The sequence below is a fragment of the Xenopus laevis genome, chromosome 2S, assembly GCF_017654675.1.
Source record: "Xenopus laevis strain J_2021 chromosome 2S, Xenopus_laevis_v10.1, whole genome shotgun sequence".
In the NCBI taxonomy this organism is placed as follows: Eukaryota; Metazoa; Chordata; class Amphibia; order Anura; family Pipidae; genus Xenopus; species Xenopus laevis.
The window spans coordinates 57510630-57528178 of NC_054374.1; the positions used below are offsets into that span (position 1 = coordinate 57510630).

The following is a 17549-nucleotide window of genomic DNA, read 5'->3' on the forward strand; positions in this document are numbered from 1 at the left end:
CCACCATACCGCCCTTATCTGCATTTTTGATGGTTATGCTTTGATCTTTTTTCAAAGCACTCAAAGCTTGTTTCTCTCTCTCACTCAAATTAGTTAGTTTATTCCCCTGTCCCTTGACCTTGGTATCCAGTTCCCATAAGCCCTCTTCAACTTTCCTCTGGAATTGTTCTGAATTGTTCTGGGGAAGAGCCAGCAAGGGAACCATCCAGAGAATCCCTATCCACACTCGAAAAACTCACTTTCTTTGGAGTACAGGTATAGGATCCCTTATCCGGAAACCCGATATCCAGAAAGCTCCAAATTACGGAATGGCTGTCTCCCATAGACTCAATTAAATCCAAATAATCTAAATCTTTAAAAATGATTTCCTTTTTCTCTGTAATAATAAAACAGTAGCTTGTACTTGATCCCTAATTAATCCTTATTGGAAGCAAAACCAGCCTATTGGGTTTATTTAATATTTAAATTAATTTCTAGTAGACTTTAGGCATGAAGACCCAAATTACGGAAAGATCCATTATGCGGAAAACCCCAGGTCCCAAGCATTCTGGATAACAGGTCCCATACCTGTACTTGTGTTTTTAAGAATCTAACTTTGACTATTATATTCTCTCCTATTTTCTCGTCTATTACTTGCCCAATTATAAAGGATAATGATCCTTCATGTAATCAAGGCTATCTCTATTAAATTTTTTCTTTTCCATTATATCACTCTCCTGTTTCTTTATGTTCTTTATAATGGATTCATACAAACTGTCAAAACGTGCTTGTGTTTTATAGTGTTCTATATCCTTCTCAATCATTTTTAACTCCCCTTTAACATCCATGTGTATTTTTGCTTTATATTCAATCATTAATTCAATTAGTCTGAATGAGCAGTCTAACAAAATTTTGTTCCAACTGCTCATAAAGATCTCATCCCTTTCCATAAAGGAGGGAAATTTCTTTATACGTAAACCCCGTGGTATCATTTGTGAAGTAACATATTTTTCAAGTGAAGCAATTTCCCACCATATGTGTAATTCTCAAAATCACGAAAAATTCTAGACACATTTGAGTAGTCACTCGAAGTGTCCACATCTGTATTGAAAACAGAGTTGGCCTTCAATATACGTGCATCAGTATTCCACAATTCATTCATCGTGCTTTTTTTTTTTATATTGTTTGATAAAGTGTATTCCCTCCTAAATGTGCCAGAGAGTAGTATAGTAGAAACCCGTTTCACAGGGAGATTATCCTTACTACCTATACAGGTATAACTATATCTTCAATAGTTAGAGATTAAGAAGGCTAAGATATCCAATTCAACTTCAATACAATTAGTGATAAATGTCTTTTTTCAAGTCATTAAGGACACAGCCTTAGCTACAAAGGGTATGTAACCGAAAAGGTATATATAGGGCACTTAATACAAAGTTATAAGTACAGGTCAATAGGTACACATACCCCACAGCCTAAAATAATACATTTATGTGTATATGTTGTCCTCAGCCCTGCGCTGCTATAAACAAGTTATTAAACGCCACTCATTACTGAGAGCATAGTGCAAGAAGGCCTTTTTGTACACACATCCAGACATAATTATATCAACAGCTTAGACATATATAGCCCACTGTTGTAGGCAAAATAAAGTGCCAATATCTTTATATTTATTTGAATATCAACCCAATTCCTGGGCTTGCCGCTGAAATATGGTGTCCGTCTAAAGCTTGTATTTTATATAGCTCTCATAATAATAATTAGGATATATCTCTTTTAAACTTCTCTTACCTGGCAATATGGGGCGCTTGGGTGCACTTAGCTCCAAGCGTGACACTAAATCTTATAGCCTGGTATATTCCACAGCTCCACACTAGAAACGTGACAGCTTTATGAATGTAATAAAATAAGTCATGTCTCACCAAATGAGGCATTGCGCACGGTTGCATGCAGCCCCGTGTGTGTCACATTAGAGAGGGGAAGGAGCGGGTTGAATCCTCTGTGTAGCGTTGAGCAGCGTCCTTTTCGGCCAACCAAATTGGTGCGGATTCACGCTCTGCTCATAGTTTGACCGAATCCCCGTTCTGTGTTGCTATAACTGACCACGCGGTACAGCCCTCTGGCTCAGTCAGGGATTTACAGAAATCAGCCATATGGACTCCCGACCTAAAAATAATAAGTTTAACTGTACCCTAACCCTTTTAATGCTGAAAGGGAAAAAAATGTCAGTTTAAATAGAAATTAGCCATTTGACTGCTTTTACAAAGTCTGTGATAAACTGTAAATAAAACTTTTCACTTCTGGACCATTTGTTAATTTGTTGAAAAACTGACCCATTAACTGGTAGAGAGCCAAGTGGTAATAATCTTAGGAGCAGTTTAATTGGGAGTAGGCATAGTTCAGCTTTAATTGGAAGGATGTAGTGCATGAACGTGAGAGACTTTATTTTAAATGGATTGAAATGCATGGTGTCAGGAATCACCTGGAATCAAACTTTACATACTGTGATGAATACTACCTGCACTAATGTACTGAACCACTTGGGCTGTCAGAGTTGGTGCTGGTCTGTCTTCCCAAGGTACATGCGTTATTTCTAGTGATGGGCGAAACGCATTGAAGTTAATGGGCATCAAAATAATTTTGATGTGCTACAATTTTTGACGCGAGCTTCAATTTTTATACACTTACCTATTTTGTCCAAATGCATCAAAGTCAACGGGCGTCAAAATAATTTTGACATGCGCCAATTTTTATGTGCGCCAATTTTTATGCGCACCAATTTTTTTTTTGCCACGGTGGATTTTTTGCCGGCAAATTTTCGGCACAGTTTGCGAAAACATTCGCAGCGACAAGAGGCAAAAATTTGTCACAACTCCATGCCTGTCAAATTTATTCGCCCATCACTAGTTATGTCTCCTGGCTATTCTACCTCCTCTGCCTCCCTCATTAATATCACGTGTAGGCAATCTACAATTAGGTTCCTATATAAGCCTGTTTCTTACAAGCCGTGTTGCTTGATCATTGAGCTCCTTAGCCTGATCCTGCTGGTTTGCTGTTTTGAATCCTTGCCTGGTCCCTCCCTGCCTGTTCCTGTTCCTGAGTTCCTGAAACCATGTCCAGTTCCTTGCCTAGCCTTGTGTGGATCTCCTGGTTGGACCTTGGCTTATTCTTTGGATTCCTCCTTGTCTTCAGCCTGCCCAGGCCTGTTTATTGGACATTCCCTGTTTCCCTCTGCCTATATTACGGACTTGTTGTTTGCCGCCTGCCTCCCACCATGGCCTGGTATTTCTGATACACTACACTTATCTTGCTGTCTTATTTAATAAAATTATCTTTGAACTTAAGAGCATGTTTCCAGCCTATCATTAAGGCAAATACCCACTTTACCCATGTTATGCAGCAAATAGGCTCCTACCAGCCAGCCACTCACTTGTGGCTGACCTGACACAAGGCGTCACTCCATCTGAATATTACCAAATGCAAAGTATCCCAAGGGGCTTTCACATACACAATATCCCTACAACAAGAAGAAACAAGCAACCAAGCACAAGTTTTGATGTTGATACTAGTGAGTGTGTCCAGATCAGGAAACAAGTTCACTGCATCAGGAGTGGAAGACGTTGTTCAGTCCAAAATTAAACCCCACAAGAAGAAGAAATAAATGTCTTTAACTTGTCGACACAGACACTGAATAGTTTGGAGCAGTCCTTATTGAACAATAAAGACAAGACAAGTTAGATCCTTTTGGTTTGGAGATTGATTTATTTAAATTTGGTAGGCAATTTAAATGAAAGGAATACTTTAAGGGCAAGGTAACCACATCGGATGAAGTGAATCCAAAATTTAAATTAAAGTTTGACTTTATTCCACAGTTACCATCTAATACTATGACACATTTCTGAAAGTTGTAAAATAATAGGTTGCTTTGGGCATGTATCAACTTCCTTATTGGGACAATTTAACTAAAGTTGAAAGGCCTTAAAGGAATTTTTAGGATTACTCTAAGGCACCTTTTGTTGTCTAATAGGTCATTTTATATGCCCTTAATTTTTGACCGCAGAGTAGGATATAAAAAAACATTAAAATCTAATACTATGACACATTTATGAAAGTTGTAAAATGATAGGTTGCTTTGGGCATGCAAGTCAACTTCCTTATAAGGACAATTTAAATAAAGCTGAAAGGCCTTAAAGAAATAAATTCTTAGGATTACGCTAAGGCATCGTTTGTTGTCTTATAGGTCATTTTATATGCCCTTAATTTTTGACAGCAGAGTGAAATATAAAAAAACATTAAAATCTTTGTTACAGCTGGGTTTATAGGCAGCTGGATATAAAAAAATCCACGACAAGCAGCCCTTTATGGATTAACAAAAATTCACAAAAGTATAGAGATTTTCAATTTAAGGAACTGGTGTACGGTTTACCGAGTTATATCAAAGACAACGGGCATTTTTTGGAAAAACTTACTAGTTGCTAACCTCAGAGGATGAAGTATGCTGGTATCAGTTGACATTGAGTCATTATACACTCTCAATGCCTGGGAATTGGGTGTTCTGGGTATTCTATAAGACATTTTTTAAGAAAGAGAGCAATTGAGGAGTCATCTGCAGAATACATTTACGAATTTTAGCCTTTTATTTTGCAACATAACTTTTTAAGTTTTAAAGGTAAACTTTATTTACAGGTTGATGGTACATCAATGGGGAGTCCTGTTGTGCCATCATATGCTAACCTTGTGGCTGGCTATATTGGAATATCTTATATTCCCTTTAGAGTTGTTTCGATGTGGCGCTACCCTGACGTCTTTATGGTATGGTGGGACTCCCTCAATGATTTATTGAATTTTGTTGAATACAAATACGCTGATGTGCAGGTATCCAGAATGAAAAATAAAGGATGACAAATGTCATTGCATCGGAAACAAACAGAACGAAACACATTACTTAGATTTGACAACACCCACCCTGGTCATTTAAGGGTAAATTTACATTAAAAATAATATACTACACCTTTAACAAATTTGTTTGGGACAACAAGAGGCCCCGTCTTAGTTTTGCAGTGGCCTCCCGTAATAGACAAAAGGGTGGTTTAGGTATACCCCATCTTCATTTATACTATTTAGCAGCGCAATTTAGCCAGTTGGCCTTGTGGCACGGGGGACCAGATGCCCCGTTGTGGGTTGATATTGAGTTGGAGGAACTGACCTCTAGCTATGCTAGGAATGTCTTATGGCTAAACACTATCCCTATACATACTCTATGAAACCCGATTTGTGTATGCCAAGAAGGCAATAGCCATGAAGTGGAAATCTCAATGTGGCCCAACACTTGCTGATTGGGAACGTCTGGTTGAGAGATCCATACCCTTATATAAATTTACTTACATGAGACGAGGATGTCCAGAGAAATTTCATAAAGTGTGGGATATGTGGGTTGAGTGGGAACCAGTGGTAAATCCACCGTGATACACATAAGAAGATCAATAAATAAATAAGATTGCGAGCATTTCTTACCAGTTAATAAATAAAATTTGATTGAAACTAAATAACAAAAATAAAAAACAAATCAAAGGCTTATAGAAAGTGGACAACAAACACCAAGACTGCTATCCTTTTATTATGTTTAAAGGTTTTTTTTTTCCTTGTTTCCCTTTTTTTTTGTTTCCTTTTGTATTGCTTTATTCACATTAATGCTTGAAAGTGAAATGTCCTTATTGTAATTGCATGGTGACACTTCTACTACCGGATACGTAAAACTTTCATACTTTTTTTCTTGTACTGCTTTATTCACATTACTGCTTGAAAGTGTAACATCTTTATTGTAATTACATGGTAATGTTTCTGCTACCAGATATGTAATTGCTTTCATACATTGATGGATAAATAAAGAATTGTTAAAAAAAAAAAAAAACCCGATTATTGTTTATTCTATTGAGCTGTGGCGGAGATTCCGGACACGTTACAATATGATATCTCCCTCCTGCCCTGCTCTCTCTCTCTGTTTTTTTGCAAATCCGAAGTTTATACCAGGACTTTCTCGACAAGCCTTTCAATGGTGGGAGCAACACGGTTTCACTACAATTTATTCATTGATAAAGCAATCATCCTTAATTACCCTTCAGCATCTTTTGGATCAATATGACATGCCTTCTCAAGAGGCTTACCATTATCTCCAAATTCGCCAGTACATAAAGTCGATTTGGAAGGGAAACACTTTTCCACGTCCAACCCCATTTGAACTTATGTACCTGCAGGTTCTTCCTCAGAAAAAGTCGATTTCTGTACTATATAACTATATGGCTCATCAGACTGCCATTAGAGATTTGCCATTTGTCCGTCGCTGGGAAAGGGACCTGAAGGTCTGCTATGATGATGACACGTGGTCAGACATTATCTCGGCCTCTATGCGTTGTTCCATTAATGTTCTGATTCAAGAGACTTCCCAAAAAGTGCTTCATCAGTGGTATCTGGTTCCCGCCACCTTATCTAAATGGTACCCGTCTTCATCGCCTCTTTGCTTCAGGAACTGTGGTCAAGTTGGTTCTTTTATGCATATCTGGTGGGAATGCCCAAAGGTCTCCAGATTCTGGATAAGAATCTATGCTATGATCACTAATGTCACTGGTCTTCCATTACGAAAAGATCCAGCGGAAGCCCTTCTTAATAAGTTTGTCACAGGGGGAAATAAATATACCAGGTCTCTAGTAACACATATATTCTCTGCCGCAAAGCAGATAATTGCTAAAAATTGGAAATCCCCTTTCCTAGACGTTCAAATGGTAAAAGTTAAATTGGACTCTGTCCTAGTACTTGAACACTTAACCAGCTGTCGCACGGGTAAACTGAAGCGCCATAATAAAGTCTGGAATCCTTGGCTAGCCTATAGAGGTATCCGCAACGAATAATTTTTTTTTTTTTATTATTGTTTTTTATTTTTTGGGCGTATCTCCTAATGTCTTTGTAGACCTGGAGGGTTCAACTGTACTCTCCGTCTTTGTTTCAGACAGCATTTTTTTTTTTTTTTTTGTTTTGTTTATATTTTATTTATTGTTGTTGCTTGTTTTGTATTATGTAATATGTATCACATCTTTCGTTCTCTCATAGCACTTCACATTGCTTGTCATTGTGTTTTGCGACAATGGAAAGAATTTTTTTTCCGGATTTCATGTTATACTCAGGAATATTTGTTTATTTACAACTGAACATGCATTGCGGACTGGGTTGTCCAGTCACCGCTTTTTCCTGTATTTTGCAACTTGTTTCTTTATTAAAATAAAAAGAAATATATATAAAAATAAAAAAAAATAATATACTACATTTAAATTGCCATAGATATATACACAAAATCAACACATTGCCTTTATGAGTGGTACACCTTCCCCCCCACCATATATTTTTTGAAAAAGTAAAAATCCAAAACTGATAAAAATGTTTCTATACTAGACTACACTATTTGTCACGTGTCTGCTATATGAGGGTCAGCCCAGCAGTGATTATGTTGCTGGGCCAACATGAAGGCCCCTTGACTCGTTGCTGAGCAGCTCATTATACAGAGGGCTTATCAGCTCATAAGAACCAGGACATTTAAATGACTTTTGTTTTATATCCGTTCTCTGCTCTGTTAAAAATGCTATACAGTAAATTGCTCTTTTGGGTATAGCAATTGTATGATTACGTTTATGTTAAAGAGAGGAATCTTGGCTTTTTATTATATTTATATAATAATATATATTATATTTTCCAGGCTAATTCAACACACCAAAAATCTTATGTCAAGCCAGGAGAAATTGTGCATTAAAGTTTTAAGGACTCTTCAACAAATGCTAATGAAAAAGAAAAACTATGGAGAACAGGTAAAAAGAAATTGTACAAAGAAATGTATTTGACAACAGTGACTTATATAAAGGGAAAGTATACCCACCCACCCCCCTTTTTACATGAGCTTATTAAGATGCTTTATACAGACACACAATTTGATCATCCAAAAATAAATATAACTTTTTTGTTTGGATTTGTTTACACAGCTTGAAAGGAATAAAGCACCATGCTGTCATCTTGCAATCCTACACATGCACAGTATTGTAAAATTTTCAGTTTTCAGTATACACTACGGGGCCGATTCACTAAGGGTCGAATTTCGAAGTTAAAAATACTTCGAAATTCGACCCTCGGATTGAAATCCTTCGACTTCGAATATCGAAGTCGAAGGATTTAGCGCTAATCCTGCGATCGATCGATCGAAGGATTTTCCGTTCGATCGAACGATTAAATCCTTCGAATCGAACGATTCGAAGGATTTTAATCCAACGATCGAAGGAAAATCCTTCGATCAAAAAATCACAGGCAAGCCTATGGGGACCTTCCCCATAGGCTAACATTGACTTCGGTAGCTTTTAGCTGCCGAAGTAGGGGGTCGAAGTTTTTTTTAAAGGGGAAGTACTTCGACTATCGAATGGTCGAATAGTCGAACGATTTTTCGTTCGATTCGTTCGATTTCGTTCGAATTCGAACGAATTTAACCAATTCGATGGTCGAAGTACCCAAAAAATACTTCGAAATTCGAAATATTTTTCATTCGAATCCTTCACTCGAGCTTAGTGAATCAGCCCCTACATGTGCAAGCTCTATTCTTTCCTAGGGGTTTCTGGGCATTAGAATGATGGCAGCATGGTGCTTTATTAGAAATATCCCCCAGTGATTTTTTTTCTCTGAAAAGGAGCACCTGCCCAAGGAAAAAACTTGTGATTGAATTCACTTTGGGGTGCTTATGTTTTGACACTCCCACTGAATTATTCTTTCCTTGTTCTTTACTGACAAAAGTTTGAAAAACTGTGTTATTGAAGGAAATACACCTTTTTAACATGAACTTATTCAGTTGGACTAATGTAAAATGGCAAATAAACAGTATCTAAACTTCATTGGACTGGGACTTCAAGTCCCAGAATACATCACTTCACAATGATACAAATGGAGGGTGTGGTTACATGAGACGGTGAGCTAATGGGGGTGTTGTAATAGTCTCTGTAGGCAAAAGCCTAGGCAATTCATTTGGAATAGAAGCCAGATTGCAACCATAGGACTTGCTAAGTGTTAGTGCACTTATTTTAAGAAAGAGCACAAGCTTAAGTTAAAAATGTGTCACTCGGGAAACAATTTGGCACATTCTTTGGCCTTTCTTTGTCCTTTAAACGTAGATCAGTACATAGCCACAGTGGCGGAACTGCCAAGGGAGCAGGGGGTGCAATTGTACCAGGGTCCGCCGGCAGTTCGCACCAGTGAAAAAACACTGGAAAAACTGCTTCTGGAGGAGGGTGGGCGGTCTGCACCCGGCCCCGCCTCCCCCTAGTTATGTTGCAGAATATATATATAAGAAGGTCTAATGAAATGTTGCACAACCATATTGGAGTTTGAATGTTTCGGCCATTTTTGTTTTGTATTGTGCAGGTATTTATTTCACAAACACTTGCAGACTAGTATAGGATATCCCTGCATTATTCTAGGGGTACATTTACAAAATTTTTCCATTTGTGTTCACATTTTGTTTAATTTTATTATGATTGCATTTTTTTTAAAAATTAAAAGATCTCACCACTTTAAACCTGCAAAAGATAAAAAAACTTGATCAAAATAAAACACCATGGGGCAGATTCACTAAAGGGCAAGTTCACCAGCGTGACATCATTTCGTTACTTCGCCAATTCACTAACGGGCGCTGGCGTAAATTCGCTAGCGAAGTAGACCTACTCTAGCGCTACTTCGCACCCTTATGCCAGGCGAAGTTGCGCTATGGCGAATGGGACGTAACTACGCTAATTCACTAACTTGCGCATTTTACTGAACTTTACCTCTTGCGCCAGACTTGCCTTCGCCACCTCAGACCAGGCGAAGTGCAATAGAGTATATAGGGATTGCTTCAAAAATAGTTGAAATCTTTTCTAAGTCCCAAAAAACGCTGGCGGTTTTTCCTTTTTTAAGGGTGATAGGATGAAAAAGATCGTACATTCCCCCCTACATTTCCTAACATATGGCACCTAAACTATACAGTGGGCACATATGTAGGGCAAAATAACGACTCTATTTTATTTTATGAAGGTTTCCCAGGCTTGTGTAGTGTAATGTATTTGCTGCTACATATACGTCCATTCAACTTTAACTTGGCGCCGTAACCAAATTAGGAATTGCTAGCGTAACTTCGCTTTGCTTGACGAATTAACGCTTGCGCAAATTCGCTACCGTTCGTCTCCCTGAGCGCAACTTCGGATTTTAGGGAATTAGCGGCGCCCTGGCGAAAATTCGCCTGGTGAAGTGCGGCAAAGGCGTCGCTAGCGCATTTTCGCTACTTAGTGAATTTGCCCCCATGAGTGCAAATAAAATAGTGATCAAATGAAATAACATAAAAATGATTTTGCATCAAATCAAAATTGCAAGTGAAGAATTGAATAATTTGAACCTTAGATTCCATTGCTTTGTTAAACTGATATTTTGCTGTTTCACTAGCTAAAAGGTAACTTGTCATATAATGCAATTTTATAAGTGAGGAAAAAAAGGTGTTTAGTTACCATTGGTACCATTCACTTAGGGGCACATTTATCAAGGGTCGAATTCCGAAGTAACAGGAGTTTTTTTGAACTCCCATATCTTTGAAAAATTTATTTAAAAAAAAAATGTGCGTTTTTTTTTGCGGGTGAGTTGGCTGTATTCGATTGTTTGAATCGAAGTAAGATCATATTCGATCGAATTCGATTTGAAGTATTTAAAAAAAAACTTCAAGTCCACCAATTGACTCCAAATAGGTTCTAGGAGGTCCCCCATATGCTAAAACAGCAATTCGGCAGGTTTTAGATGGCGAATGGTCAAAGTCAAATTTTTAAAGAGACAGTACATAATAAATTAAAAAATTCAAATTTTGTTGTTTTTTTTTTTAATTCAAATCGAATTGGACTATTCCCTAGTCGAAGTATACAAAAATAGCTCAAAATTTGTATTTTATTTCTTCAAATTTTCACTTCGACCCTTGATGAATCTGCCCCTTAAAGTACAGTTTAAACTGTGTTCAGTAAGTAGGTTATTATATATGATCAGTACAGTATGTGCATTATTGGTTTTTAACCAACAGGATTAGTATAACATCTGATGTATATCTAATTTTGTGTTCCATTTCACTGCGGACAGGGAAATGTGCTGAGAAGAGCGCTTCTGAGTATTTATCTGCAAAACAAAAAATTAAATGCTAAAGGAGAGTCAGCTGACAGCTTTGCAATTGGTAATATTTTGATTTGTTAATCATTTAATGTGTACCTATCTCCCATATGCAATAAAAGGCACTATGTTTGTCCAAGTGAAGTAACCCATAGCAATCAATAAAATGTTTGCTTTTAAACATGCAACAAGTAAAGGGTGTCATGAAGGCTAGACAGGTTATGGTAACAGAAGAATCACCTTAGTACTCATATTAGAACTCATTGAGACAATATAATAAAAGGTGCAAAGTTTGCTACCCACAGCAGATTATTTTTCAGGCCCACAGGTTGACCGGTTTTACCAATATTTATTTAAATTGTAAATGGATTAGGACCTCATGTGGCCCCTACATGTTTTGGGGCCCCCCTGCAGCAACAGGGTCTGCTTCCTCTATAGTTAAGCCCCTGGCAGGAACTATTTACTGTCATTGTACTTATAGGGCAGGTAGAATGTATCTGAGCAAAGGGTCTAAGTTAATAAATGTTTCTCTTCTATCAACCTTAATTACTGTTATTGTTTTAAATATAATCATTCACTCTAATATACTCATGTTCATCTGATAGGTCAGGATCAAGACTGGGCTATGATAGCTTCAATCCAATGCAAGCTGGATCGAGAAGGAGCTACTAAACTTGTTTCTGATCTCATCATGAGCTCGAAGAATGAAAAAATCTTTCAGGAGAGTATCTTATTGGCCATCAGATTGTTGGATGGAGGGAACACAGAAATACAGGTGCCAAAACGTATTCTTTGATTATATTAATCTTTAGAGCAGAAGAGAAAGATGGGGCTTTATTGAAATTTAAAGGAAAAAATAATATACCCTATTAAGTTAGGGGTATGCTTCCAATGTAGGGTTATCCAAATTTTCAGTTAAACACATTTTCTGAATGTAGACCTTTCGTAGAAACAATGTTTTATTTTAGTAATAGTATGTTGTGTGTTTCTGGATGTTATTTTACAGTCTTAATACAGTAGCCTTAATACCTTCACCCTCACCCACCTTTTCTCATTAAAGCGGGTCAAAGGAGTACACATCTCTAGTGCAGATAGCAGCAATATTTGGATTTGTTAATTGTGTACTTACTGTATACCCCATATGCTCTCCAAAGTAGAAGAGCAAATTTCCATTTTATGAAACATTTTTTACCAGAAGTAGCTTGTTGCCATCCTTGGTAACCAGTTACACACTGCCTGCAGCAACTTTCTTACCTTGCCTGATGTCAGGAGCAGCCCTGGTCAAATGGGAAGTTAATTTTAACATTTTCCTATGGTGTAGAACGTGATATTGTCAAACTATTTGCAAATGATCTTCACTCAATGGAGGGCTAAGACATTTTCCATTTTTTATATATAAAAACATTTACATAGTTTTATGGGCAAATTTACTTAAGGTCGAATATCGAGGGTTAATTAACCGCCGATATTCGACTGCCGAATTGAAATCCTTCGACTTCGAATATCGAAGTCGAAGGATTTACCGCAATTTGCTCGTTCGAACGAGAAAAAATCGCTCTATCGAACGATTAAATCCTTCGAATTGTTCGATTCGAAGGATTTTAATCCATCGATCTAACGATTTTTCTTCAACCAAAAAATACTAAGAAAGCCTATGGGGACCTCCCCCTTATGGCTAACATTGACTTCGGTAGGTTTTAGGTGGCGAACTAGGGGGTCAAAGTTTTTTTTTAAAGAGACAGTACTTCGATTCGAAGTCGTAGTCGAAGGTTGAAGTAGCCCATTCGATGGTCGAAGTAGCCAAAAAAACCATTCGAAATTCAACGTTTTTTTCCCTCTATTCCTTCACTCGAGCTAAGTAAATGGGCCCCTAGTGTTACCAGTAAATGGCAACATGAAGCAGTGTTTGTTTATCCCTTTTTGTCCTCTGCTTCAGGCTCTTTAATCATTGTAGCAGAAGTCAGTTCTTCTCCAGGTCTCCAGTTTTGCTTTTAATAGCACAATACTAACTGAGTTCTAAAGAACTACTAAATCTTTTGAAAAAGATTGTGCTATTAAAAGCAAAACTGGAGACCTGGAGAAGAACTGACTTCTGCTACAATGATTAAAGAGCCTGAAGCAGAGGACAAAAAGGGATAAACAAACACTGCTTCATGTTGCCATTTACTGGTAACACTAGTAAATCTATTGTGCTATTAAAAGCAAAACTGGAGACCTGGAGAAGAACTGACTTCTATAGAACTAGAAAATTTTAATTCATTATTAGAGTTGATTAAAATTACATTTTCTTTTAATATGTAAAAAACTAATTTCCCTTCCAGTATCTTATAGAATGTCTGATTCCTAGCACTTTTCAGTTTATTTTAATTTTTTATAGTTTTTCATTTGTCATTTGCCTCTTTTCGGCTGTCAGATGGGGGTCTTTGACCCCCCTCAGCCAAAAAAACTATTGCTCTGTGAGGCTACAATTCTATTGTTCTTGTTACTTTTTTATTGCTTATCTTTCTATCTGGGCTCTCTCCTGTTCATATTCTAGTGCCTCATTCAAATCAAGGGATTAGACCCCAATAAACAGATAGCTGCTAGCTGAGCAGAAAGCTATATCAGAAACCATAAAAAATAAAAAAAATTAAAACCAATTGCAAATATGAATTTTTACATCATACTAAAAGCTAATTTAAAAGTGAACCACCAATTTAATGATCTGGCCTTTAAGTCTGCCTTTCTCACACTGAAATGTTTAGTGACCGTGGCATCCAGCAATCACATTAATGGACAAGGAAAGAATAAGTAGTATGAGAATGGTGTCTTGGATCTCACCCAATTTGATTAAGTTTGCTCAAAAAATGAGATGCGAGCAGCCGAGAGCACCTGATTGGTCAATTTTTGCATGTGCTTTGGAAGTTGCTTATAAGGTTTCCCCAGAAGTATATTGAGAATGCATTTATCTAGGGTATGAAGTGTGATCTGACGTAGTAGACTTAAAATTTTATCCCAGAATGTTTGTATTTGGGGGCAAAACCAAAATATGTGGGGTAAGTTTCCCAAATTCCCACACCCTCTCCAACAATGGTGAGGCGTTTCCTGGAATAATCTGTGAAGCTTAGCTGGTGTATGTTACCAAAACATTAATATTTTAAAAATGTTTTCCTGCTGCCTGACACAGGTGATCCCTCGTTTGGTATTGTCCCATATAGCGTCCCATTCTTTTGCATCAATTGTCCTCCCTATATATTCTTCCCATTTTTGCATGTATTTGTGTTAATATTCTGTTTCTGGGTTGACTAGTAGTTTATAGATGGTGGAGACCATGGACTGCCAGAGGTGAGTTAGTCATCTCTATTTACTGCCAATATAGGGGCATAATAGTGCCTTAGTTGGAGATATTCATACTATGGTAGTGACAGAGTTTAAAGTTTCTCTCATTTTGGAAAGTACTGTTGGCCTGTGTGATCATATCTCTTAAGGTGAAAAAAGGGGTACCTTTCCAATGTTGCATAGATTGCAAGGGTAAAGCTGGCTGAAATTGAGGGTTACCCAGATGCGAGAGTAATAGGGATGGATTTGATGATAATTTATGCTTAAACCTTAATTTCCACCAAAGTTTTATAGTGTGCTCTGTGGTCTTGAGCATCTGTATTTTATGCTTGTCTTTTCCCAGAACTGACCAAATCCATGCGTTAGGATGGTAAGTTTGAAAGTGGTATGTTTCAATGTTTGCCCATATGATATCAGAAGACCAGTGTGACCATGCCAATATCTGACGAATCTGGGCTGCTTCGTAGTAATATTGAAGCTGTGGTGCACCCATGCCACCAAATTGGGGATGTTAAAGTTTTTCTGTTTATTCTATGTCTGTTTTTTCCCCATATGAAGGTATGAAATAGTGTCTGAATTTCCTTAACTTTGATTGGAAGATTGGGATAGGCAAGGTCTCCAAAAGGTGGAGATATTTTGGGAGGATGGACATGTTTAGAGAAGCTATTCTACCCAGCCAGGATATAGGGTACTCCGCCCATTTCTGGAGTTTAAGCTTCGTCTCTTGTATCAGGGAAGGGAAATTGCATTTAAAGAGATCATCGTATCTGGGTGTAATACGCACTCCTAGTTAGGTAATCTTTCTTCCAGTTATACTTAAAGGAAAACTATACCCCCCAAACAATGTAGGTCTCTATTAAAAGATACTGAGTAAAACAGCTCATGCGTAAAACCCTGCTTCATGTAAATGAACCATTATCATAATAATATACTTTTTTAGTAGTATGTGCCATTGGGTAATCAGAAATAGAAAATTGCCATTTTAAAAAATAAGGGCCGTCCCCTGAGATCGTACGATTCACTGTGCACACATACAAACCACATGTAAGGTCACATGAGCCAATTAACAGACAGAGTTCTGCCTTTTGCTTCCTCACTTCTTCCTGTTACAGTTAGTGTTGTAGTATTTCTGGTCAGGTGATCTCTGAGGCACCACAGATAGAGTCACGAAATGGTGGTTAAGGGAAAGAGATGTAAAAGGGTAATATTTATGTAAATATATATTCCAGTTTGGTAAGATTCTTTAATATGTCATTCAATTTGATATAAACTAGCTGTTGCTTAAGTATTCGTTTTGGGGCTATAGTTTTCCTTTAAAGGTGGCCTGTAGGGCTTCCAGCGCTGGAGTAGGGATATATAAAGGGGATTCCTCAGTCATGTTTCAATGTTTGCCCATATGATATCAGAAGACCAGTGTGACCATGCCAATATCTGATGAATCTGAGCTGCTTCGTAGTAATATTGAAGCTGTGGTGCACCCATGCCACCAAATTGGGGATGTTAAAGTTTTTCTGTTTATTCTATGTCTGTTTTTTCCCCATATGAAGGTATGAAATAGTGTCTGAATTTCCTTAACTTTGATTGGAAGATTGGGATAGGCAAGGTCTCTAAAAGGTGGAGATATTTTGGGAGGATGGACATGTTTAGAGAAGCTATTCTACCCAGCCAGGATATAGGGTATTCCACCCATTTCTGGAGTTTAAGCTTCGTCTCTTGTATCAGGGAAATGAAATTGCATTTAAAGAGATCATCGTATCTGGGTGTAATACGCACTCCTAGTTAGGTAATCTTTTTTCCAGTTATACTTAAAGGTGGCCTGTAGGGCTTCCAGCGCTGGAGTAGGGATATATAAAGGGGATTCCTCAGTCTTGGCTACATAAATTTTGTATCCAGAGAGAGTGCTATATGCATCTAGAAGCTTATGAAGGGAAGGAAGAGATACTTGGGGGTTAGTGATTGTGAGAAATACATCCTCTGCAAAGAGTGAGATTATGTTGGTTAGGACCCACGTCTACTCCCTTAATGTCTACATGGTTGCGTATATGGGGAGCTAGAGGTTCTATGTTAAGTGCATAGAGAAAGGGCACTTAACTCTGCCTGGTGCCATTTGAGATCCTAATTGGGTTGTTGGATTGGCTTGCAGTTTCAGATAAATAGTGGGATTATTATAGAGGGCTTGTAAGGCCTGGAAGAAAGAGCCATTTAGGTTAAGGTGTTGGAGAAGAGTAAATAAGTAGACCAATCTAGGCAGTCAAACGCCTTCTCTGCATCTAAATTTAGTATTAGTGCTGTCCTGTGTATCTAGAATATCGAGTAAGTTAATTACTCGCCTTGTGTTATCTCCAGCTTGGTGGCCCAGTATAAAGCCCACTTGGTCCGCGTTAATTAGTTTTGGCAGAAGGGGGGCTAGGAGGTTGGCTAAAAGTTTTGAAAATAACTTCAGATCTGTATTAAGTAAGGCGATAGGCCTATAGTTAGTGGATACAGTTGGATCTTTGCCATCTTTCGGAATAAGGGTGAGAAATGAGGTTAGATCTGTAGAATGGATTGGGGTTCCCTGAAGGTAACTATTATGTAATTTGGTGAGATAGGGCAGGAGAGTGAGAAATTGCTTATAGTATTGGTCGGGTAGCCCACCTGGGCCTGGGGCCTTGTTATTAGGAAGGGTTTTAAGTGTGACCTCTTTCTTGTGTGATTTCTGGATTGCAGGGTTTCTAAGTAATTTTCCTGGAACATAGGCATGTTTGTTTGCTGGAAAAATTCTGAGAGCAAGGAGGCTGCTTGTGAAGATTTTGGCTTCTGATTCTGCCTAAAGTTATACAAAGTTGTGTAATATTTGTGAAATTGGGCTGCTATGTGGTCGGAGTTGTATATCAGTGCTCCGAATTAATTTTTAATCGCAGTGATGGTCGATTGGCCCTTTTGCTCTCTCAATTTATATGCTAAAAGCGTGTTCTGCTTATTCCCTTTTTCATAGTAGGTTTGCTTAGTCCATATCAGTGCTTTCTAGCCGATGGTTTCTTTTTGAATTCGGAGTTGTTTACATGTGCCTA

At 37.8% G+C, this 17549-nt stretch overlaps 1 protein-coding gene across 4 annotated transcripts in view; it reads left to right on the top strand.

The window, feature by feature from the left end:
• The window catches only part of LOC108709441 (inositol 1,4,5-trisphosphate receptor type 3), a 187013-nt gene that overhangs the window by 118256 nt on the left and 51208 nt on the right, over nt 1–17549 (top strand). For all 4 annotated transcript variants that reach the window (XM_041583821.1, XM_018249260.2, XM_018249263.2 and 1 more), the window contains 3 exons: nt 7724–7832; nt 11152–11242; nt 11784–11953. In XM_041583821.1, coding sequence (XP_041439755.1) covers nt 7724–7832; nt 11152–11242; nt 11784–11953 — 370 coding nt within the window. The remainder of the gene's footprint in view (nt 1–7723; nt 7833–11151; nt 11243–11783; nt 11954–17549) is intronic.